Source organism: Garra rufa, chromosome 14, assembly GCF_049309525.1.
Source record: "Garra rufa chromosome 14, GarRuf1.0, whole genome shotgun sequence".
Taxonomy (NCBI): Eukaryota; Metazoa; Chordata; class Actinopteri; order Cypriniformes; family Cyprinidae; genus Garra; species Garra rufa.
The window spans coordinates 37,517,975-37,541,845 of NC_133374.1; the positions used below are offsets into that span (position 1 = coordinate 37,517,975).

Consider the following 23,871-nt stretch of genomic DNA (forward strand, 5'->3'; position numbering starts at 1 on the left):
TAGATGTTTTAAGAGCATATTATTTAACATAGTTGCTACCAAGTGGTTTTCAGTCTTACTTTTTGGTTTCAAATTAGACTAATAACTGACTACAAAAAGTTAGGACCAGTCTTGAAGAAAAAAAATAAATCACAAACGTTTCAGACTGCTCTTAAAGCACAGCAGTGTGTTTGAGTGGTGTGTAGCGCCCCCTCTCTGTTCCGCGTGTATCGCACACTCCTCGCGCTCCAGCGCCTCCAGCGGCAGCGCCAACGAACTGCAGCCGTTTAACTCTTTCCTCGCCTGCTGTTTGTGTCCTATCAGTGGAAGATGGCGACCAGAGTCCTTCAGACCTCTTGCTCCGGCCTATATCAGGCTACAAACAAGGGCCGGGCGAAAGGACACGTTACCGCTGTTATCAGGTCGGCCAGTTTTATCTCAACTAACGTTATAAATGTGCGAGCTTTGTGCTTTAGCATAACACGAGCGCGCAGCTCAGATCTGCATGTGAGTTTATACACGAAGTGGCGCATTAAGTTAGTTAAAAACGTGATCAGTTCTACTGCTGCTAACAGATATATACAAACACTTTAGTAATGTACAGATTGTAGGAGATCTGCGTAAGCAGCTCAACGGTTAATGGTTGCTACGCGAATCTCAGAGGCGTCCAAACGCGTGGATCTGCTGCTCAAGGTCATCATTCAGCTGCTGTTGTTATTATTGGAAAGACACTATGAGAAGTGCTTTAGCTTTCAAGCACTGGTTAATGAAAGGTTGTGCTAGTTATCGATGTGATTGAATATCAGAAACACATGATGGTCGTCTGACATACTGAAGACAAACACAGCTGACTGTATACTGTAACATTACATCACGAGATGAGAATAAGTCTGCATAACGTTTTATTATGCACTGCAACATCCAAGTGCATATATGTGTACCGTATCAGAATTTAAAAATGCAGAACTTGTTGTGTTTCAGGGGTCTGTCAGCATCTAATAACCGGAACCGAGAGGACAGCTGGTTCAAATCACTGTTTGTGAGGAAGGTGGACCCCAGAAAAGACGCTCACTCCCATCTGTTAGCCAAGAAAGAGGAAAGCAACTTATATAAAATACAGTGTAAGTTCTGCCTTCTGCTGTGGAAGGTTTAACACGAGTGTGATTTGTTCATTCACTCCGTTTTATTGCTTGTGTTGCAGTTCACAATGTGAAGCCCGAGTGTCTGGAGGCGTACAACAAACTCTGGTAAGACTCTCCAGCACGAATGAGGCCGTTTGGTGTTAATTACATCAAACTAGCTGTTTCTAACTTCCTCAGAGTCCCCTGAGTGACCAGTGAAGTTCAAACCAAATGTCCTGCTTTCTATTCCTGTCAGTGATTGGCAGCAGCGCTGGCAGGAGTCCACTAAAGCCCATTCCTCAACTGTTTACTGCTGAGGGAAATACGACTCAACTCACTGATCTCACTGATTCATCACACACTGACCCACAATCATTATCACCATCACTTCAGTGTGCTTCACTCAGATGGTGTTTGATGATTTTAGTGCATGTATGAAGTCGGTTTTACACAGTTTCACTGGTAAACGGCCCCTTAAGAGTCTGTTTGTTGTGTCCGCAGTGACGAGGTGCTGCCGTCCATCCATCAGGACAAGAATTACCCGTGTGAGCTGGTGGGCACCTGGAACACCTGGTATGGAGAGCAGGACCAAGCTGGTAGGACACCCGCAGGACTAGGGCCTCAGAAATGAAGATGCCAAAGAAAAATGTTTGTTAAGAGCTGAAATATAAAAGGAGATTGAGATATCTTTAACTCTTCTTGAGTTACAGCTATGGAAACCTTGGGCGAAAAGTGCTTTTTCCCGTTTTTGAACTTTCACTATTGGCATGTAACGCATCAAAGATTGCACGTCAACAGATTTTACTAATAGATCTACCAATCTCTGTGTACCAACAATAGAATGATGCTACCATCTAGTCATTTTGACTCCCATCTACATCTAGTGACATTTAGTATTTAGACTTTCATCACTATTTATGTTTGCCTTTCTTCAGAATAATCTACAGTTTTAGTGAGGCAATATTCTGATATTTGGTTGATTTGACATGGAATAACCTTGCGTATGTGTCTGTGTGTGTTTATATATACACTATAATGCAAAAGTATTGAGACACCCCCTTTCTAATGAATAGGTTTGACTACTTTATGTGAGCACTGACACACTGTTCCATGTTGGTCTGGTTCCCTATGTAGTGCACTTGTGGCGGTACAGAGGAGGATATCCGGCTCTGACTGAAGTCATGAATAAACTGAAGAATAACAAGGTAAATCAGTGTTTGTGCTCAATATCACACATATTGTGGTTTAATATTATAAATATACACACATCTTTTCAGTGCACTCAGTCTGTGTGTGTGTGTGTGTGTGTGTGTGTGTGTGTGTGTGTGTGTGTGTGTGTGTGTGTGTGTGTGTGTGTGTGTGTGTGTGTGTGTGTGTGTGTCTGTGTGTGTGTTTGTGTGTGTGTGTGTGTGTGTGTGTGTGTGTGTGTGTGTGTGTGTGTAACATCCCATAACTCAAAAAAGATGAGTTCACTAACAGAATGAAAATTTCCTGATAATTTACTCATCCAGTTGTCATCCAAGATGTTTGTGTCTTTGTCTTCAGTTGCAAAAAAAATTAAGGTTTTTGAGGAAAACTTCATATATATATAACTTCATATAGTGCACTTCAGTGGCGGCCAATGGGTTGAAGGTCCAAAATGCAGCTTCAAATGGCTCTAAATGATCCCAGTCAAGAAATATAGGTCTTATCTAGTGAAACAATTGTCAATTTTCTTAAAACAATAGAAACTAAGTAATGATTTCTAACCACAAATGCTTGCACCAGCCTGACTACATGCATTGCGCAATCATGTTGGAAAGGTCACCTAATGTTTACATTCAAAGAAAGTCAAACACCCTTTACAACAACAACAACAAAACAACAGTGCTGGACCATTTTAAAGTTGGAGGAGAAACAGCGTTCCAACAACATTTATGTAATGCGTGAAGTTGCGTATGCGCATCACAGCTAGTGCAAGATTAGCTTTTGTGGTTAAAAACTATATACATTTTTCATTTTTTTTGTAGAGTCATATAGTGGACTTCAATGGCGATCAGCAGGTTGAATTTGGACCTTCGACCTGCTGGTCGCCATTGAAGTCCACACTATAAAGAAAAATCCTGAAATGTTTCCTCGAGAAACGTAATTATCAACAGGTGGTGGCCTATTAAATCTAGGTGTGTTCGACTTGAAGCAGCGCCACAAAGACAGACCGATGTTGACATTGAAGTACTGCTAGAGCAATAGAGAGCAGACAGCTCTGCATGCTTTCGTTTAGTTTGATACATGCATCAATGCAAGTCGAATGCACCTCTTCTGACTTTGTATCTATGGATATATACAGTATGTCTGATGTGATATGAAAAAATTAGTCTGTGCAATGATTTTGCCAAAGTAGCACGTGTGCATGTGTTTGAATCTGTTCACAAACCTGTTGTCCAACAAAGTGAAGATTTAATGACATGGATTTGCTCCAAGTTCGTTTGAAACTTTACGAAGATTCTTAGAGATGGACTCACAAACCCAGTGAGTGATCAGTGCAGATTGCGGCTGCTAAAGCGCTGATGTTGATGGTGTTGATGGCAGGAGTTCCTGGAGTACAGGAGTGAGAGAGGGAAGATGCTGCTGTCCCGCAGGAACCAGCTGCTGCTGGAGTTCAGCTTCTGGAACGAGCCGGTGCCCAGAGACGGACCTAACATCTACGAGCTGCGCTCCTACCAGCTGAGAGTAAGTGTCCCGCACCTTCAGCCTCAGACCTAGGGGTGGGAATGTTTTGGTAGTTCACCATTACATTCATATCGATTCTTGGGGTCACTATTACGTTAAAAAATGTATTCATTGTTTTCCAATTTTTAAACATGATTCACATTTTTTCATCAATCGTGTTGTGCACAATGGACGTTAAAGTCACCAGTATTTTGATACAAAAACACACCAGTCTATAGTATGGGTAGTTCAGATAAAAAAAAGTCTGTGTTTCCTATTCTTTTTTTAGGGTCCTAATTAGGGCTGTGCAATATGGACAAAATAATCATATTGCGATTTTTTTTGAACGAATATTGCGATTGCGATTTTATTTGCGATTTTGACAACTGTTTTTGCTTTTTCAAACAAGCTACATACATACATTCTAAATGTATTCAGTGCACAAGAAGTGCATAACAAAACATTTCACCATGAAATAACATAGTATTAAGTTTAATAAACAAAACTGTTGTAAAATTGTCTTTAAAACAGACAACATAAAAAAAAATTAGCCATGTTACTTTAGCCTACTTTGTGTAATAATGAAAACATTAATTTCAGTGGAAAAATATGTCCAAAACTCTCTATTTTAACATTTTGAGGGCTTTACAGTCTTTTGCCTGTTTTTTTTTTTTTTTGCGATTGCGATTAATTGCACAGCCCTAGTCCTAATAAATCAAGAATATTTTACACTGTTTTGTTATTGTGATTAGTCAAACCATTCTCGAATAACATGCAAACAAATTCTACGAAATGCACACAAAAATGGATGTGAGGCTATATGCAGGGATTAAAGTTCTCCGTCGCTACGACGGATTTCCGGCAATTAGAGAAAAAGAGGGGAAAAGAAACGTGTATATATAGACGTGTACGTATAAACGTATATACATTGTCGTTGTTCTGACGGCAAACCAAAAAATCAGCTCGGCCGCGACTGCAGCTTCTCAATGACAATATAGTGACGCCGCTGGCATCATTCACAGTTAGTTATTTAGCAGAGAACACAGATCAGAGCTTTTGAGTCCTGCTTATTTAAAGTGAAAGAGACTCATTTGCGCGCTCTCTAATAGATCATTGTCTGTGCGCTCACAGAACGCGAAAAGGAGAGTGACAGATTTAAACAATTGTTAAGGGAGTAAGCAAATGTAATATTGATTTAATTCAACAGTTCAATAACAAGAAAATATAAAATGACTTGCGTTGTCTGACTATATCTCTATTGCCTGATTTTACTCTATTTCTTTAAATGAAAATATTTCTAAATGAGTAACAGCTCAGCCGCTGCGCATCTCTAAAAGCAAAACAGCTCTGTTTCGTTCATGAATGAAAGCGTCATTAGTGTCATTGTAACGTATACTTAGTTATTCAAAACGTAATATTTCTATATTCAAAAGTTATATTTAAAACATTTATCTCAACTTGAATTTATTTGCACTTATGCCACCTCTGAGCCTCATTAAATGTCTGAAATTGCACCTACAAGCCACTTTTGTGTTCCTTTGTGCCTCCTCTGTAGTGCAAATTATTTTTTATTAATACTAATTTTATATGATTGGTAATATAGTTGTCTTATTCTGCTATTATATTGTTTTAATTAGAAATTTTAAAAAATAAAATATAATAAATACTTTTTTTTTTAGTTTGACAGATAATGACATTTAATTAAAAAAAAAAAAATGCCATTACAAAGGTAAAAAGAAACTGTCACTGTAAATCACATTAATGAGTCAATTATCACCTCAAGGCTAATTTTTTATCAGAATTTTTTTTATTATTGATCAGAAGATGCTTCAACATGTTTTAAATCAGTAGGACACGCACTATAAGAAGGAAACAACAAACTGCTTATACAGTGGGTGTGTGACAGGTATGGCTGTGGAATGGTGTTTGGCAAAGATTTTTTGGAGGAAAAATTTTCAGTCAGAAGATTTTTTATTTTTTTTTGCTTTAATCCCTGTATATCTCCGCGGTGGTTCGGCGTATTGAGACCAAACTTGGTGTGTGTGATGACAAGCATGATCTGAGGCTATCTGCAGTGTTTCGGCACAGTGGTCAGGAGATACGAAAAATGTCTATTTTTACTGATAACTTCTGAATGGTTTGGCCAAAAATCACAAAACGGTTCTCTTTAGATTTGGTGCATCATGATGAGTCAAACCATATCCAATTCCTATATTGGCCATTTTAAATTTGGTTATACAATGCTATATTTTATGAACGCATTGACGTATCGTTACAAAACTCGATATGGGTCGTCAGCACAACGCCCTGAAGGAGCCTGAAACGTTTCGAGCCTGTGCCACCGAGTATTTGCATGCTTATAACTTTGGGTGTGGTTGACTTATTTTCACATTAGTCAACTTTTTAGACTCCTGAATCCTTGCCGAGTCCAGTGATAACATGCTAGCTTTTACCTTATGGTTTGTGCAACGTTGCATTTTAGCGCTTAAAAACATTTTCCAATATCTCAGAAACCGTTACTCTGATCGACACAAAACCACCATAGGAAATTCAGAAACATAGTAGTTATGCCCAATTGCCCAAATTTTGATAGTAAGTGGCAAAAAACTGCAAACAAGTCAGTCATCTGTCATTTTTTTTCCTCTTCTCATATATAAAAATGTCTGTAACTCCAAAACAAAATGAGATATTTTCACCAAATTCGACACACATATGTATGAGCACACTCTAAGGACACATACAACATTTGGTGGGATTGTGCCTCTTGGTGGCGCTATAATTAAACAAAACATGAAATTGCCATTGACTTTAGTAGAGTATTATGATTAAAAAAAAGCTACATTTCACCAATGCATTAGCGTATCATTACAAAACTTTGTATATACCATTGAGACCATGACCTGAAAGTATTTAAAATGTTTTAAGACAGAGATAACCAATTATATTGTATTACTTTTTAGGGATGCACGATATTTATCGACCGATATGGGTAAAAATTACGTCATTTTTATTGCTCCGATGAATAAATGAAATCCGATCCGATAAAGTACTGTTGCTGGTAAATCAATCAGTCAGTCTGGTTTATCTGAGATTGATCTGCTTTCCGAGTGCAAGCGACCGCAGCTGTGAACTGCAGTGACTCTCGGACTTTGTTTTATTCCCCGTCTTGTACGATTTGGTTGCTGCACACATTCATAATATGATCAATAAGAAGCTTTAACGGACATTTGGACATCTGACGTTACTCCATGATGCACTTTTCATTTTTTCCAGGTTGACAAATGTCAAAGCATTTTATTTATTTAGAATAGTGGTGCCTTACACAAAAAATACAAACATTTTTGAAGAGTCAGGACTGATGTTTGCTATGATTGTTAGACCCAGATATATACAGTAATATACATTTCATTAGTTTATCTCAGATTTTGTGTTCTCCTGGGTGCACAAAATTATCATATAAAAATATGAACGTATCGGTATCGGCCACAAGAAGGACTTAATTATCGGCTATCGGTAAGAAATTTTCATATCGTGCATCCCTAGTTGTTTTTATGATTTTTTTTTTTTTCACCCATTTTGACTAAAATCACCACTGGCTTCAGTTACTCATTGCTGCACTTTCTGATTGTTTCCCTTGCCTAGTGCTTGGCCTGTAATTGCTGCTGGCAGATATATTTAGGGGTCAAGCACTGGAAGTCTTCTTCTTCTTCTGCTCTTGAGTCTATGGCAGCCCATAGTACCACTTACAGGAACGTTGTGAAATTTGGCCAAAAGATTTTTCTCTGTAAACAGCAGATGTGTAGAATGTTTTTTGAGCTTTGGAAATGGACCTTTTGAGAATGTACTAATCTCTCTTAACGACACATTCTTTAGTTTATTAGTTTCTCAACGTTGCTTCACAATATATAGCCAGCCGAATCCGCGTGACTAGACTGTAGGGTTTATATATCAGCAGTCCTACAGGCTTGCTGAAGCTTTCTGAAATGAATTCAGATTAACAGTTGTTTTCTTGTCTCCTGCAGCCGGGGACCATGATTGAATGGGGCAACTATTGGTAAGAGTACAAGCGACGCATAACACAGCTGTTTAAATTGTAAAATGAAATCAATGATTAAAATGAAGTGTTTTATAGGCACACACTGCTGTAATGCTTTCCAGCTCATTATTCATCGCTACAGAATGTTGAAATCATTTGAAACACAAATATAGAACTGTTGCAATCAAAAAATCCTTATGGGGAAACTCCTGGGAGTGTTTATGATTTCAGAGATCATTATGATGTGATGTGCATTACTTCATGTGTCGTCATGTGGCTGATGAGAATTATGGGAAGTGTAGTTTTGTCAGTTGGCAAATGAACTAGAGTAGTATTTTCTAGCAAGATATATTCAGCACACCAAATGCATATGAACTAAAATATACTATTAACATTCACAATTACAACTGATGGTCAATATGAACTAGGAATAGTCTGTCCACAACTGTTTAATGTTCAGCAGATCTGCTCACATTCATCACATGCCACCAGCAGCACTCTGGAGCACTTTCACTTCTCATTCAGGCCTTTATAAAGAGCTGTATGATTCCTCATGATTGAGAAGTGTGTGATTGTTGTTTGTGTTCTTCAGGGCGAGAGCTATCAGCTACCGGCAGCACAACCGCGAGGCGGTCGGTGGCTTCTTCTCTCAGATAGGAAACCTCTATATGGTCCATCATCTCTGGGGTGAGAATGATCACACTCCTCCAGACACACAAGCACTTAGTCAAGTCTAGTCATTTCTATAGTGCTTTTCAATACAGTACAGATTGTTTTAAGCAGCTTGCCATTATCAAACAGGAAAATAACATAATCATAATCTAAAGTATGAGAAATCCAGATCTGTCCTTATTTAGATCAGTTCAGTTCAGTTTACATCTCTGATATGGTTTTGTCTGTGTGTTGCAGCGTATAAGGATCTTCAGTCCAGAGAGGACACGAGGAACGCCGCTTGGCAGCACGAGGGCTGGGATGAAGTTGTCTATTACACCGGTAAAAACATTATCCTCAAACACACTTACTGTCTTCAGAACGACACTGCAGTTAGAATTAGGGATGCACCAAATGTTCGGCAACAAAAAGTATAAGTGAAAAGGCTGAATAAATGATAGCGGACAATGATGTGAGGCGATCAAATAGAGGCGCGCACTAATGCAGCAAACATGTGGTCAGTGTGGAAGCAAGACGCAAAAATCATTCCAAGCAGCGACAGCGAGAGACTGTTTAGAAGCGCATCGCATGTCTTCATGAGGAGAGAAAGGTTACTGTATGATGACTGAAATCATCCATTAGTCAATCAACTCCAGAACGTTCTGTTGTCTAATACACCAGACACCAATTGTATTTATTCTGACAGCAGCTCCTTAGCCAGGGTTCAAAGACCAAAGATGACAATCATTCACAAATCTGCTGCTGCCAGCAAACACTAGGACTGAGCTCTTCTTGCGGGTTTACCACTAAATAAAAGACAACATTCAGAAATGTTAGTATTGGCATTTTACTGTTGTTCTGGAAAATAAAATAAAAAAGTAAGACAGATATAATGATCAATCATTCCAACAGCTCTATTAATACATTTATTCTAACATTCTCCTTTGCTCAGCAAGTTTTAAGTTAAATTGTGTTTTGTTGGTAGGCTATAATGTCTACTAGAATGCAAAAAATGTTCAGTGTTAAATATTAAATTGTTTTGTAATTGATTTTTTTTTTCTTCTTTTTGAAAAGCAAGACAAAACTGTAAAAAGCACTTTTTGGCTGTTTAATTTATGCAATGGTGAAAAAAATTGGCAAAATACATGTGGGAAAAACACGAAAAACCATGTTCGGTAATCGCCAAAGTGTGTATTTTGTTTGTCTTCGGCCAAGAATTTTTATGCATCCCTAGTTATAATGACTGACTGAGCTGCCATCAGTAGATCCATGCACATGATCCAGTTCTTGTCATGCATTTTATTTTATTATAATTTAATTTATTTTAAGACATTTAAATAACTTCTGGCCATTACATTACATTCTAGACTATTAGTTTGAGTCGTTGTTAGTCAGTGAACTGCAAGCATTTACAGACAAGCAGTTCAACATTTCAACAACTACTTTTGAGTTTTGGAAGTGACTTTTGCTGCTTTAAAACAGCATGAAAAGTCAAATTCAGTGTCAATGTATGATACAATAATAAGTTTGTGTCAGTTGTGTATGTGGTGTTATTTGGTAATTTATTGTTGTGTTGTTTTCAGTGCCGCTCATTCAGCACATGGAGTCCAGAATAATGATCCCGCTGAAAGCGTCTCCACTGAAGTAAAGCGTCCATCGCCATCGTCACCGTTACGTCCCCATGAGCTCCAGACCAGACCCAGACATCAGATGCCAAACAACATCATACACATGTTTGTTCTGACCACTAAAATTGTCTAAATGTGCACCAGCAAACCAAATTAAATCTGTAGGAATGAAGGCTGTTACTGAGCATTTGAGAATATCTAAAACCTGCTGGTTACACCAATCTGTATATTACTGAGCTTGGAAAAACACAGCCATACATCTGTTGAATAAAGTTTTGTTGGAATATTTAAAGGATTTGACAGAAGGGCTGTAAAGTGCATTGAATGACTGTAAGTGTAGAGTATTAACCCTTTGCAACGGGATGGGCAATAAATCTTTGATTCACCAGAATTCAAAACAAACCGCGTATATGAATGCCTTAGTGAATGCAGACTTGAATGAACTGAATATTGTCAGGAAAACACACTTTTACTGTTCAGCCTGCTGAGAAAGCACTGTTAATGTGCCTGAGAGCTGCAGGCTACTCATCTATTTATTGTGTATTTATAGGCTGTAAATATAACCCCCCAACATAGAGATGATTATTTCACGTTTAATATGCTACAACAGAATCATAAAATCCCATTATCATACAGACAAAATATAAATGCACCATATGTTACCAAAGTAGCCTGAAATTGCCCTCATTTAAACCAATCTCTGAAACTGGACAAGCCTCACTGGGGACAGGTTGTGTGCAACCTTTTTTTTAGAGATTGTTTTTATTTAGTTGCTGTATTTTTATTCTGTTTCTACATAGATAAGCTTTTTAATGCCTTTTTTTGTGTTGTGAAAAGTCTGCAGTTTCGGGATGAAGCCGCTCTGATCGGTAACTCGCTGACAGACTGATTTAGTTTTGTGTGATCGCGGCATGCTCAGTCTACTGTACACTGATCCCACCAGGATTTAACAGCACAAGATGTTTCAAATCAAACCAATACTGTAATCAATAAATCATAAATGATCATTCGAACACATTCTGGGTCATGTTTACACAGACAGAAGTTAATTTTTTTTATTATCTGTTGACTGATTTTTCAAATATGCATACTGAAGTGGACAGCTGTTAGTTATAAAATAATCATTATCAAGGAAAAATACAGTGTTCTCTCAAAGTCTGACATCCAAATACGAGTCAATAGAATTAAAATGCTAACCGTACAGTACATCACAGAACACACGGCTCTGCAAACTGACCTCTGCATGATCTTCTATGTAAACAATCGTTTCAATAATAAACTCTAAAAACATCTGAACATTAAAAAATGTGCATTAGGTAAAACTAGGAAAGGCACAGATCTAGTGCATGACCATAGAGTAAGCTAAACTCTGTGTTGTGCGCTCCAGGATGGCTCCGGTCATCTTCACTAGATCTTCTCCAGCTCCTTTAGCAGCTCTCCGAAACTCGTGACGTACCATGAGGACTTCTCCTTCACCTGCTGACGCACCACGTTCCCCCCAAACCCAATAAAAGCACTCTGAAAGGGACAAGACAGTAGTTCAGAAAGTGTTTTAATAACCAGTCAAATGATATTGTGGTAGTGCTTGAGCTGGTATGGTGATATACTCACCGCAGGAGGACAGGCCTCCAGATCCGTGGCTCCGTCTCCAATCATCACGATGTTCTTGAAGCTGTACTTCTCCTTCAGCATGCTGATGACTCTGCCCTTCCCACCGGACTGAGCAGTGGGCTGAGATTCGTCAAAGCCGGCGTATTCTCCTAAAAGACACAGGCACACACTTGTCAGCAGTGTTGGGGGTAACGCATTACAAATAATGCAAGTTACATAATAATATTACTTTTTTCAAGTAACTAGTAAAATATCCCCCCCCCCCCCATTTATTGATGAAAATGTTGAGAGAAACTGTGAGTAAGATGTTACTTTAGTTCTAGAATAAATGTGAACATGCATTAATTCATCTCACTCACTAAAAAACAGATACAGTGTTCTTCAAAATGAAGAAAAATGAATGAAATTCAACGCAAACCTTGCAATAATTAAATATGCTAAATAACACAAATATCCTTTATGTATTTAATCCCATTTTATTAACCGATGTCTTTGCTGCCGACCTTCGATGATCAATTCATCCATACTAATAAGCACAAATTACTCAAGATAATCTAACATTAGTTTTCCTTTTTTATTGCTGAAGAGTTGACATTTGTTCTTCTGCGGTCTACTGTACAGACGTCAATTTACTTTTCTCTAAGCCTGAGGCTGTTGGTGTGAAAAGGCTTTTACATTTGACAAAAATACAACTTTTTAAATTAAAAACAAACAAGCAAGCCCTGCCCAGATTTAAAAAGTAACGCAAAAGTAACGTAACGCATTACTTTCTATAAAAAGTAACTAGTAACGTAATTAGTTACTTTTTTAAGGGAGTAACTCAGTATTGTAACGCATTACTTTTCAAAGTAACTTTCCCCAACACTGATTGTCAGTCTCTAACGTCAGCGGCCCGTGAGCCAGTGTCCAGCTCTCACCGTTAAAGTAGAACTTGAGGCGGTTGGCGTAGACGTGATGGAGAGGAATGTTGAGCTGAGACGCCACGTGTTCAACGATGCAGCGGAAACCGCCTGAGATCAGAAACACCTTCACGTTTCTCTGATGAAGCTTCTCCACCAGCTCCCTGAACACACAAACACTTCATGAATAATCTCCAGATACATCTGCATATAGTCTATAATGTCCAGTAGTGTATATAATGTATATAGTCTAAGCTGCATATAGTGTACAGTAGATAGTGTAAAGTGTACATAGAGTATATATAGTGGATGTAGTGCATAGTATATATAGTATCGAGTGTAGTGTATATATTGTATTGAGTGTAAAGTATGTATAGTAGATAAAGTGTATATAGCATATTTTATAAATAATTTAGTAGTGTATATGGTGTATGACGTATATAGTGTAGTGTATATAGTATAGCATATTAAGAGTATACAGAGTATAGTGTCTAGTAGAGTACAGTGTGAATAGTAGTGCATATTGTGTACACTGCGTATAACTGAAAAAAGTGTGCATATTATATAGTAGTTGTATAGTGCATAAAATGTGAAGTATATAGTATGTGTATAGTGTATATAGTATAGTGTGTAAATTATATTATGCATAGCATATAAAGTAGTGGTGTATATATTGTATTGAGTGCACAAAGTGTATATAGTTTATAGTGTGTAGTGTATATGGTGTATTCAGTGTAAAGTGTGTACAGTAGATAACGTATATAGTATAATTTATAAATAATTTATTAGTGTATATAGTGTAAAGTGTATATAGTATAGCATATTTAGAGTATAATCTCTAGTAGAGTATATTGTGTACAGTACTGCATATTGTGTACACTGTATATAGCGTAAAGTGCGCATATTGTATAGTGAATAAAATGTAAAGTATGTAGTATGTATAGTGTATATAGTATAGTAAATATATTGTAGTGTGTAAAGTATATAAAGCATAAATGTAAAGTATATTATTTATAATGTATAAAGTATAGTGGTGTATATATTGTGTTGAGTGCACAAAGTGTATATAGTTTATAGTGTGTAGTGTATATGGTGTAGTATGTAAAGTAGTGTAGTAGTGTGTAAAGTGTAAATGTATAGTATGCATAGTAGTTTATATTCGGTTTTGCACAATGTGTATATAGTTTATAGTGTGGACAGTAGTGTATATAGTGTAGTGTGTAAAGTGTAATGTATAGTAGTGTATATGGTGTAAAGTGTATGCAGCGTAAAGTGTAAATTTACAGTATGCATAACATGTATACAGTATAGTGTATAGTGCATAGTAGTGTATATTGTGTACAGTGCAAAAGGTGTACATAGTTTATAGTGTGTAGTGTATATAATGAAAATAGCCTATAGTATATAGCAGATATAGTGTAGTGTACATTGAGTATGTATAGTATAGTGTATATAGTGTTTTCAGTGTAAAGTTGGTAGAGTACTATAGACTTTATAAACTATGCTATACACACTGTATCTACTCTACACACTTGACACTGAAAACACTATATACACACACTATACTATACATACTCAATGTACACTTTACACTATATCTACTATACAATATATGCACCTTAGACTACAATCATTATATACACTAAACACTACACACTATAAACTGTAAGCACAAAATCCACTACTATGCATTCTATACTATATACTTTATGTATACTGTACATTTACAATTTACACTATATACACTTTACACTACTATATACACTATTCATTATTCACACTTTACACTTTATATACACTACTACAGTGTTTCTCAACGGGAGCGGTACCGCCCCCAAGGGGGCGTTGGGAGAGCATCAGGGGGCGCTGAAGGCAATAATTTTGAAAGGGGGGCGCTGAGGTGGTTTTGGGGGGCGTTTGGTTAAGACGAGTTTAAACCGAATATGTTTGAGCTGAAACTTGCAGAAGAAAACGGTCTGCCACATCCTAATGCCATTTCTACACTGGATGCATCAAAGCGCACTTTCTGTATCTATTTGTCAACTTGTCTGCAGCATAAGCGCGCGGAATGCGTTTACTGTAGCGCACGAGCTCAGTTACTGAACGACAGATTATAACGGGATCTATGTGCTTTAACGCAATTTGTTGCGCCGTTCGCGGCCAGTGTAGCAGTGTTAAAGGCATTGCACACTGAGTCTGAAAATTGTGCGTTTTTTCGTATTCATAATCCTAAAAATTCGTCACACACAGAAAGTCCGATGGGTATTAATTCATCCGTTGTGAAAAAACGCAAAACAACACGAAATAGAACGCTGTTGTTGTCCGCTCTCTTCTTAAAAAGAGAAACAGATACTGAGGAATGAGGGAATACTTTTAAGCGCACCTCTTTATTAATAAACTACGGGATTATCACGGGTGATTCAAAGTTTATTTCAGGATGTCAGTAATCTTTAATGCTTTGCTAGCATTACTAGAGCCACATATTAAAGAAGACCACTAATTTATTTGGGAACTCAGCGTACAATGACCTTTACAGTGCTTTGTGCTGCGGGACAAGGTGAATGAATTTAACAGACGCAATTCTGGATTTTGGCGTTCGCTTGTACGGTGGCTCTGAACTGTCAAAACACCTCTCAAAATGCTTGCTACAGATTGGCTGTGTCCAAATTCAGGGTCTGCATCCTCCTTAGGATCCTTCCTACCAGGTTGAAGGAGGAGGGGTCCTCCAAAGACCGCAAAACCTGGAAGTAGGTGTCAGTGAATTTGGACAGCCTACACTTCTTTCAGTTCCCTCCCTTCCCCGTTGTTCATATCCTGTCGCCTAGCAACCGTGACAGCGCTAAGCAAGAAGTAAGGTTATCTGTACTGCACAAAACATAATAACTACTCTTTCATCCCTAAAAGCGTTAAAAACATCTTCAATCACTAACAAGAAATTAGCTGTGTGTAAGGGGATATATACACAGGCAGTAAGAAAGAAGCTAGTTTACGAAAGTGATGTTTTTTAACATATATACATACAAATGTAAAAAAATAAGCTTAACGCTAAAACCAAAGGCCTAACTAGACAACCGCTGTAAAAAAATATTTTTTGAAACGCCAGTTTTTTTAAAACTTCCATCATTACTACCGCTTGCTTCGTCCGCCATTATTTGAAAATTCTGGAAGCGCTCTGCCGAAAGGAATTGTGGGATAGGTAGGACGGGAAAGGATCCACCAGACCCATCCTTCAAATTCGGGGAAAAGGAGGACGTATTTGTGGGCCGCATTTGAAGGATCCTATGAATTTGGACAGCCTTCATCGCGGCGCTGTGACGTAACATCCTTCAAATGAGTCCTCCGAAGGATGTAGACCCTGAATTTGGACACAGCCATTGAAAAAAAAAAAACTAAAAATCAAACCCGATCCGAATTTTTTTTTTATGATGGACAAAAATTAAGGAGGCAGTGTGCAAGTGTGATTAACATTACGTGAGGTATTTATTTTTGAACGTGCGAAAAATTCGGACGAAATATTCGGACTTTATTTGAAATAAAATTATGTATGGGTTAATGTGGGCTGTGTTATGGGTTATAGATAGGTTACATGCTTTTAAAATAAGCCTATATATTATAAATAAAATATACATTACTATTAAAAAAGGCAAATACGATTTTTTTTAATGGATGAATAAAAAAAGGTTGCATTTGTTTGTTTAAAATACCATTAAAAAAAGCTTTTTAATTGAATATATTTTAAAATGTGTTTTCCTCTTATGCTAAGCTTCATTACTCTAGCTTTCAGTGTCACATGATCTTTCAGAAATCATGCTGAATGCCATAAAATCAAGAATAGGTAATTTGTTCTCTTTAACATTTATTTAATTGACTGAAGTACAAAGAAACAAATTCCAATGTTTACACTGGCCAACATATTTTTGTTAATATAAACAAATTTTGAGCCACGATCTAGCTTTGCTTGCAAAGACTGAGAAGCTCCTTTTATACCCAAAGATGATCCCCTCACCTATTACCAATTCACCTGGCTCCTGTCAACTGTTTCAAAACAGTTTAGCTTATTCTATAAGCTTTTCACTTTTATTTTTCTTCCGTCCCAATTGTTTTGGAGTGTGTTGCACTTTTGTTTCTTAAAAAAATGTTTATATTTAATAAAATACATGTTAGTTGGTCAGTGAAAACTTTGGAAATCTTTTCTTTGTAATGTTGTCAATTAAATAAAAGTTAAATAGAATTAACAAATCATAGATTTTATCATTTTACAAAACATCCCAACTTTTAGTGTTATACTTAGTTTTCTTTAAGGTATTTGTAAGCAAACTTTGAAATATTCTAAAAATTGTGAAATATAGTAAAGTAGAGTTTACATTTCTTCCATTTGCATTTGTAAATGTGGTATTACCCACAAAATCAATCATGTCTACTATCTAATTTCAATAATTCAATAAATTCTCAAAAAGGAGGGTATTTTCCAAGGGATAATTTTTTTTTTTTACTGAAAGCTAATTGAAAATATCCTAACATATCACAACAGTAAAAAGGGAGTTCAAGAGTTCCAGAAATGGAAGAACAAACTAAAATCACTTATGTAAAAATGTCCTTTTTGATGTTCTAAACAGGAATTTTTATTAAGTCTTTTTAAATTTGGGGCAATAAATATATCAGCATCATAACAACACTGAAGCTGTAGCAATGAAAATCAACAATTTGCTTAAAAACTCTGTAAATGAATGTTTATATATATATATATAATTTACTGTAAAAAAGTACATCACTGTCTTTTTTTGATCAATTCAATGCATCCTTGAATTAAGTACAAATTGTGATGACCCCATACATTTGAATTACTATAAATAAACAGTCCTTATTATAAACACAAAATACTAATAATAATCAACTTTAATATTTAGTGAGGACAATTAGACAATGATTTATTTGATGGGGGGCGGTGAGGGACTTGAATAATGGGTAGGGGGGCGGTGGCCCAAAAAAGGTTGAGAACCACTGCACTACTATATACTCACCATATGCACTACTATACACACTAAACTACATACACTTTGTGGACTATACACAATATACGTTACATTCTATACTCTATACAATATACACTATGCATACTAAACATTTATAATTTACACTTTATACACTATGTTCACTACTATGCACACTACAGTATACACTACTAGTTATTATATACACTATGCTATATGCATTTTAAATGATAAACATATAACATATACAATATACACTACTGTGCACTATACTACACTATACACTGAACTCTATACATTACTGTACACTTTATAAATTATACTATATACACTGTATCTAATGTATAGTGTTTGGTGTATAGTGTAGTATAGTGCATACAGTGCACAGTAGTGTATATGTTATATGTTATATGTTTATCATTTAAAATATATAGCATATAGCAATGTAGATGGTAGTGTGCATAGTGAATATTGTGTATAGTGTATAAAGTGTAAATTGTAAATGTTTAGTATGCAGTGTATAGAGTGTAATGTATATTGTGTATAGTCCACAAAGTGTATGTAGGTTAGTGTGTACAGTAGTGCATATGATGAGTCTAGAGTAGTGTGTAAAGTGGATATAAAGTACAAATAATGCGTAGTATGCATAGTGTATAGTGTATTGTGCACAAAGTGTATACAGTTCATAGTGTGTAGCATAAATAGTGTAAAGTGTATTAAGTGTAATGTGTAAAATATTTATGAAGTGTAAATCTATAGTATACTAGGGCCGGGACTCGATTAAAAAAATTAATCTAATTAATTAGAGACTTTGTAATTAATTAATCGAAATTAATCGCATTTTAATCGCATATAAATATTTGACCTGAGAACAGTGAGAAGTAAGTTTTTTCATATGGATTTTTAGTATACCATTGAATAATGACTGAATACATAAACTTAAGCAACAAAATATTGTTTATTTTTGTTCAACCAAGTCCAACAGACCAGTGCAATATTGCCATTAAGTGTAGCAATAGGATACAGTGTTTCCCCTAGGTTTCCATACTTTTTTTTCTCTGTACTTTACCCTACTTTGTGTAATAACGAAAACATTTATTTCAGTGAAAAAATAAATCCAAAACTCTCTATTTTAACATTTTGAACAATAGGGCTTTACAATCTTTTGCTATTTTTTTTTTTTTTAAAGAAATTCTTGTGTTTGAATTTTTCTCATAATCAAATGAAAGCATAAACATTTATTTTTAATCAGATGAAAAATAAACCTTTTTAATTTTTGGCAAACAAACAGAGGTTTGCTGTTAAAATCAATAAATAATAATAATTTAACATTTAAATAATAATCGTAGTATTTTTTTCCACAATTAAGTGGTTAATCATGTTGTTTTATTTATTTTTTATCATATATATTGTTTTTTGTCAATTATTTAAATAGGAATATTGTTCTGTTTCATGTTAAACCGTACTTTTATTTTGACAGGTTGCTGTGAAGTTTCTGTGTGTAAAGTATGATATGATGCTAGTTTTCTCAAATGAAATGGTAAAAGTGACACTGACAGTAGCTTTGGAGATTGAGTCTATCTGTTCATGTGAGATGCAAATGCCAAAAATTAACGGGAGCATCACGCGTGCAGTAAAAAAAAAAAAAAAGCCTCTCTGCCATTCTAACATACATAGGCAAACGGTACATGCAGGATTCATATTAAAACGGTCTTTTTGCATTTCAGTTTTCACAGCCACTAGTCCATATCGCGATTTGAATTAAGTGACAGACCAACTTTTGATTTATCAATCCAAAAATCGACGAATTTACGTGGCATTCCGCGCTATAGTAGATTAGGTTTTTATGAATGGAGTCCGCGATCCAGTCCGTGTTTTCTTGGAGGAGACATTGTAAACGCGCCCCCCTAAGATAATGGTAGGGGAAACACTGGGATATTTAGAAATATACTAGCCTACATTTCAGAAATTCAGGTACCCTATAGGTAGGTAGACCTTCTGTAAAAGCATTGAGGTGATACATGAGGCTCGATGTGCTGCGGTGATATGCGCATTCCAATCTCTGTGTCTCATTTGGAAGGCTGCGCCCTCCGGAGGTTGAATCCTCCAGAGGTTGCATCCTCTGTAGGACGTGTATACGAAGTGTCCTTAACTTAGAACAAAAACGAGACGGCCTTCGTAGGACGGGAGGAAAGAAAAAAAAGGACAGTTGGAAAATGAAACAGGATTTATCATGTTACTATGCAAACAAATTTAGAGCATCGTTGCACTCTCACACTACTTAAATGAAGGGAAATTATTTTTAAATTTGTAAAGTAATTTGAAAAAAAAAATGCTTTTGTTTTACTTGTTTTATTTTATTCAATGTTTCAAGAGCTGCAGCATATCTGTTAGAGAAAAAAATAGGAGGATATTAAGAACAACCTTATCCGTTTTTACAGATTTAAATGATAAACACTTCATCTTAGCTTGTGTGTACATTAGAGGATGGATACCCGAGCCGAGCCCGACGGTACCCGACGGAACCCGACGGGCCGGGCCGGGTTCGGACAGATATTTAGAAAGGATGCTCGGGTTCGGGTCGGGCTCGGTTACATCAGCGCGATAGTGCGCCTGTGTTATAACAGCGCTTTTTGCCCCGTGTGCACTGATGCGCTCATCTGTTGACATTTCCGAACGCCTTCCTACAGTTGCTTAATAAAAGCGGGCTTTCCACACAAAAAACTGCACGTGTCATTAGTATGAGAAAAAAAAAAGATTTTAACTGTGTCGGGCTGGGATCGGGCTCGGACATAAATATCTTAATGCCTGTCGGGTTCGGGTCGGGCTCGGTTACTGCTCTGTCGGACGCGGGCCGGGCTCGGACAGAAAAATGCGGCCCGATCCGCACTCTAGTGTACATCTGCCGGTGCCGGCATTTTTCAAATTAACGACAGTTGTTTACGGCGACGCAAAGAATTGTGGGTTATCTGTAGTAGCAAAGGATACATCTCATGCATCCTTCGAATTTCTGTGAAAGAAGGTCGCATTCGAAGGTCGCATTTGAAGTGTCCTACTTGCTTTTCTGAAATGAGACAGCCTCGATGACGTATGCAGCCTTCGAATGCGACCTCCGGAGGGCGCATCCTTCTAAATGAGACACAGCTTTTGTCTGAACGCTAGTTGGTGCTCCAGTATAATCGGTCCGCTGAAACTCATCCAGTGAGAAACGTTCCGCGGTGCAAAATTAAGTGCGATTAAAATGCGTTAAAAAAAATTAACGCGTTATTTTTGTGTAATTAATTAATCTAAATTAACGCGTTAAAGTCCCGGCCCTATAGTATACATAATGTATTTTGTTCATAGTATTGTATAGTATGAACAGTTCAGTCTATATAGTGCAAAGTATGTAGTATGTATAGCGCATATAGCAGTGTATATTGTGTATTTAGTGTAGAGTGCACATAGTGTGTATAGTACAGCATATAGTGTATATAGTAGTATATAGTGTATAGCGTAATGTGTGTGTACTGTACAGTATGTATACTGTAGTGTATACAGTGTAGTGTGTATGTTGTAGTGTATATTGCACTCCAAAGGCAAAGTGCAGTAACTACGCCAACACTGAAACTAAGAAAAATGCCTTTGAAGTTTTTACGCCAGCTAGTCAAACATGTTGACACTCTTGGGAGACTTTGCCACGAGACAAAACAGTTGTCACAAAGTCCATTTTAAGACTTAACTCAATTTTGACCAAATGTGTAGTTATTGCGCTTTGCCTTTGGAGGGCAGTATACTGCCCTACAAAGCAAAAAGGCAGTAACTACGCCGAGTGCAGACCTGAGAAAAAGGACTTTAAAGTTATCCTGTCATCCAGCCTGTTATCCAATGTTAAAACCATCACATGAGGATGCCGCAAAATCATAGCCTAGAATCTAGACGCGCCCCTAGCGGCAGCAAATTACATTTGCTTCTAAGGTCAGTCTAGTTACTCTCAATTCACTTAAATTTCCGAAAAATCCAAGATGTACCGGGCCAATCACGAGTCGGTGGGCGGGCTTAACATGATGACGACTGACCTGCGACCATAAGTTCAGTCAGACATGAATTCCTGGTTCCGTGAATTAAGCGTGGAAAACTGAACAGTATTTATATATTTTTTTACTTTTGATACACAGCCACGTCCATGTGTCCTGAGCAGGAGCTCGTTACATCTGAACGCGCTGTGGTGTAGAATACGCAAACACCGGAAGCGATCTGTGGCGTGTATACGACACTCATTGTTCACACAGTGCACAGAGATTGTGGATATAGCGGCTATTCAAAATGGTAATTACTTGCGCTTATCCTGGTTGTTCAAACCCATTTAAAGCTGAAAAAGATTACGTTTGCTTGCGCAAACTCATCCTGGACTTTTTTTTTTACATATTTCCCCTTTCGGTGTTTGCGTATACTACATCAAAGCGCGTTCACATGTGACGAGTCGAATCATAGATATTATAAACTCGTGCTCATGACAGATGGACGTGGGTGTGTATCAAAGGTAAAAAGAAAATTATATAAATACTGTTCATTTTCTTGCAAAAACCGATCGTTTTGTGTCTTAGGACATCAATGTATCGTCACGAGCCGCAGGGTGTAATTTGGATTTGTCTGTGCATGTTTTTGTTTACTTTTAAAGGTTTAGTGCCCATCTATGTCTATTATTTAGCTGACAGACTGCACAGTGCACTGATTTTTGTTAAAAATCTTCGTCGCTCTGACTACGTCACCTGACCGACTAAGTCTCTGATTGGTTGTAGCGCTATCCTATTGCGTGGAGAGGAGTTTGAAAGACAACCGTTTATCCCACCCCTCCGGTTGAGCCCTGTCTATGGAGAGTGCCCAGACCCTACATTTATGTGGGTCTGGCTTGCCAGGCTAGCGAAATCACACATTTGAGATAAAATATTTTGTCACATAACAAAGGATGCCTTGAATGTCATGAAAATGATAACTCATTTTTGACCAAAAATGCAGTTACTGCCTTTTTGCTTTGTAGGGCAGTATAGTTGTGTATATTGTATTATAGTGTAAAGTTTTAAACATGTCTAGTATGTAGTATGCATACAGTGTCAAGTGTATATATAGTGTACAGTATGTAGTGAACATGAAGTTTATTGGTATTGTTGTTTTGGAATGTGTATTGTTACTTTGGCAGTACTGTCACTGTAAAACAAACAAGCCTATAACATTAACAACTGAAAGATCTTTCCAGAAACGAGGATGGTCCCCATCTTACCTGATCCCTGGCGTCAGCTGAGGCGGATGGTCAGTGATCAGTTTGTTGACTTGTTCCCTTGAGCACTTGATGATGGACAGACGATCACTCAGAGCGGTCTGAAATGAGACGGAGCCGCCCATGGCCTCCCGGGTCCTGCGGACAGGACAACAGAGATGTGCTCTAGACTCATGTGTATATGTGAGTATGTACACTAGTTAGGATGCTTGATCATGTGTGTGTTTAATGCCACTGTGTTTTGACAGACACAATCATACAGATCTACTGTTTTCATGCTATGAGAGCAGGGTTACTGACATCTCCGTGACCGCGTCCCCGACCCCGCAGAACTTGGCGAGCTCATCGATGCCCTCCTCGCGGATCACGGTGCTGTCCACGTCAAAGCACACCGCTTCCGCCCGCCGGAAGAGCTCCTGCGTCTGCGCCGCGGTCGTCATGGTGAGCACTGAGCGACAGGAAACAGGCAGTCGTGACGTCACCACAGGACAAATCAAAGCGTCGCGCTGAGCAGCAAACATTATCAGGAAAACAGCCGACTTAACGGGACACACCGAGGACTCGTGTTTAGTATGCCGCCGCCAAACCAGCGCATTCACATCAGAGTCTGAGAGCGGCGACTGATCTGAACTAACAGTGTGTTATTGCGTCAGCCTCAGGGGGGTTTATGAGCCCTGCTCACTCCAGCGGCACTAAACACGAGTACACTACACTTATACAGCTTTAAATCTCTCACAACAACAATATGACCGACTCATGCACACTTCAGATAATATTCGCTCAGTTTACAAAAAAATAAAGAGACAAGACACTTGTTAGTTTGAGCTGTGTGCCTTCACACACACACACACACTGGTATGGACGCAGCGTTACCTGAATGCAGGAGCGGAGAGAGGCGCTTCCGTAAGGAGACACACAGAGCTCGCTGAAACCCGGCAAACAGTCCCTGATCCTCCGATGGTCACCGCAGGAACGCTCGCTGGAATCTGCCATTCATTGCGTCTCTGAGA

At 37.7% G+C, this 23,871-nt stretch overlaps 2 protein-coding genes across 2 annotated transcripts; one reads left to right on the top strand and one right to left on the bottom strand.

Annotated features, from left to right (window-relative positions):
• The first annotated feature begins 277 nt into the window (after positions 1 to 277).
• On the top strand, positions 278 to 11,116 carry nipsnap2 (nipsnap homolog 2). The gene is made up of 10 exons (XM_073817606.1): positions 278 to 401; positions 961 to 1,100; positions 1,181 to 1,226; positions 1,602 to 1,696; positions 2,235 to 2,305; positions 3,669 to 3,809; positions 7,811 to 7,842; positions 8,417 to 8,511; positions 8,734 to 8,817; positions 10,059 to 11,116. Exons 1-10 carry the CDS (start codon positions 310 to 312, stop codon positions 10,121 to 10,123), a joined length of 861 nt encoding a protein of 286 aa, XP_073673707.1. The 5' UTR covers positions 278 to 309; the 3' UTR covers positions 10,124 to 11,116.
• Positions 11,117 to 11,127: 11 nt separating this feature from the next.
• On the bottom strand, positions 11,128 to 23,871 carry psph (phosphoserine phosphatase). The gene is made up of 6 exons (XM_073817607.1): positions 23,735 to 23,871; positions 23,162 to 23,309; positions 22,865 to 22,999; positions 12,632 to 12,777; positions 11,715 to 11,863; positions 11,128 to 11,621 (listed from the first exon to the last, which is right to left on the bottom strand). The coding sequence occupies exons 2-6, from the start codon at positions 23,299 to 23,301 to the stop codon at positions 11,511 to 11,513; spliced, it is 681 nt and encodes a 226-aa protein (XP_073673708.1). The 5' UTR covers positions 23,302 to 23,309; positions 23,735 to 23,871; the 3' UTR covers positions 11,128 to 11,510.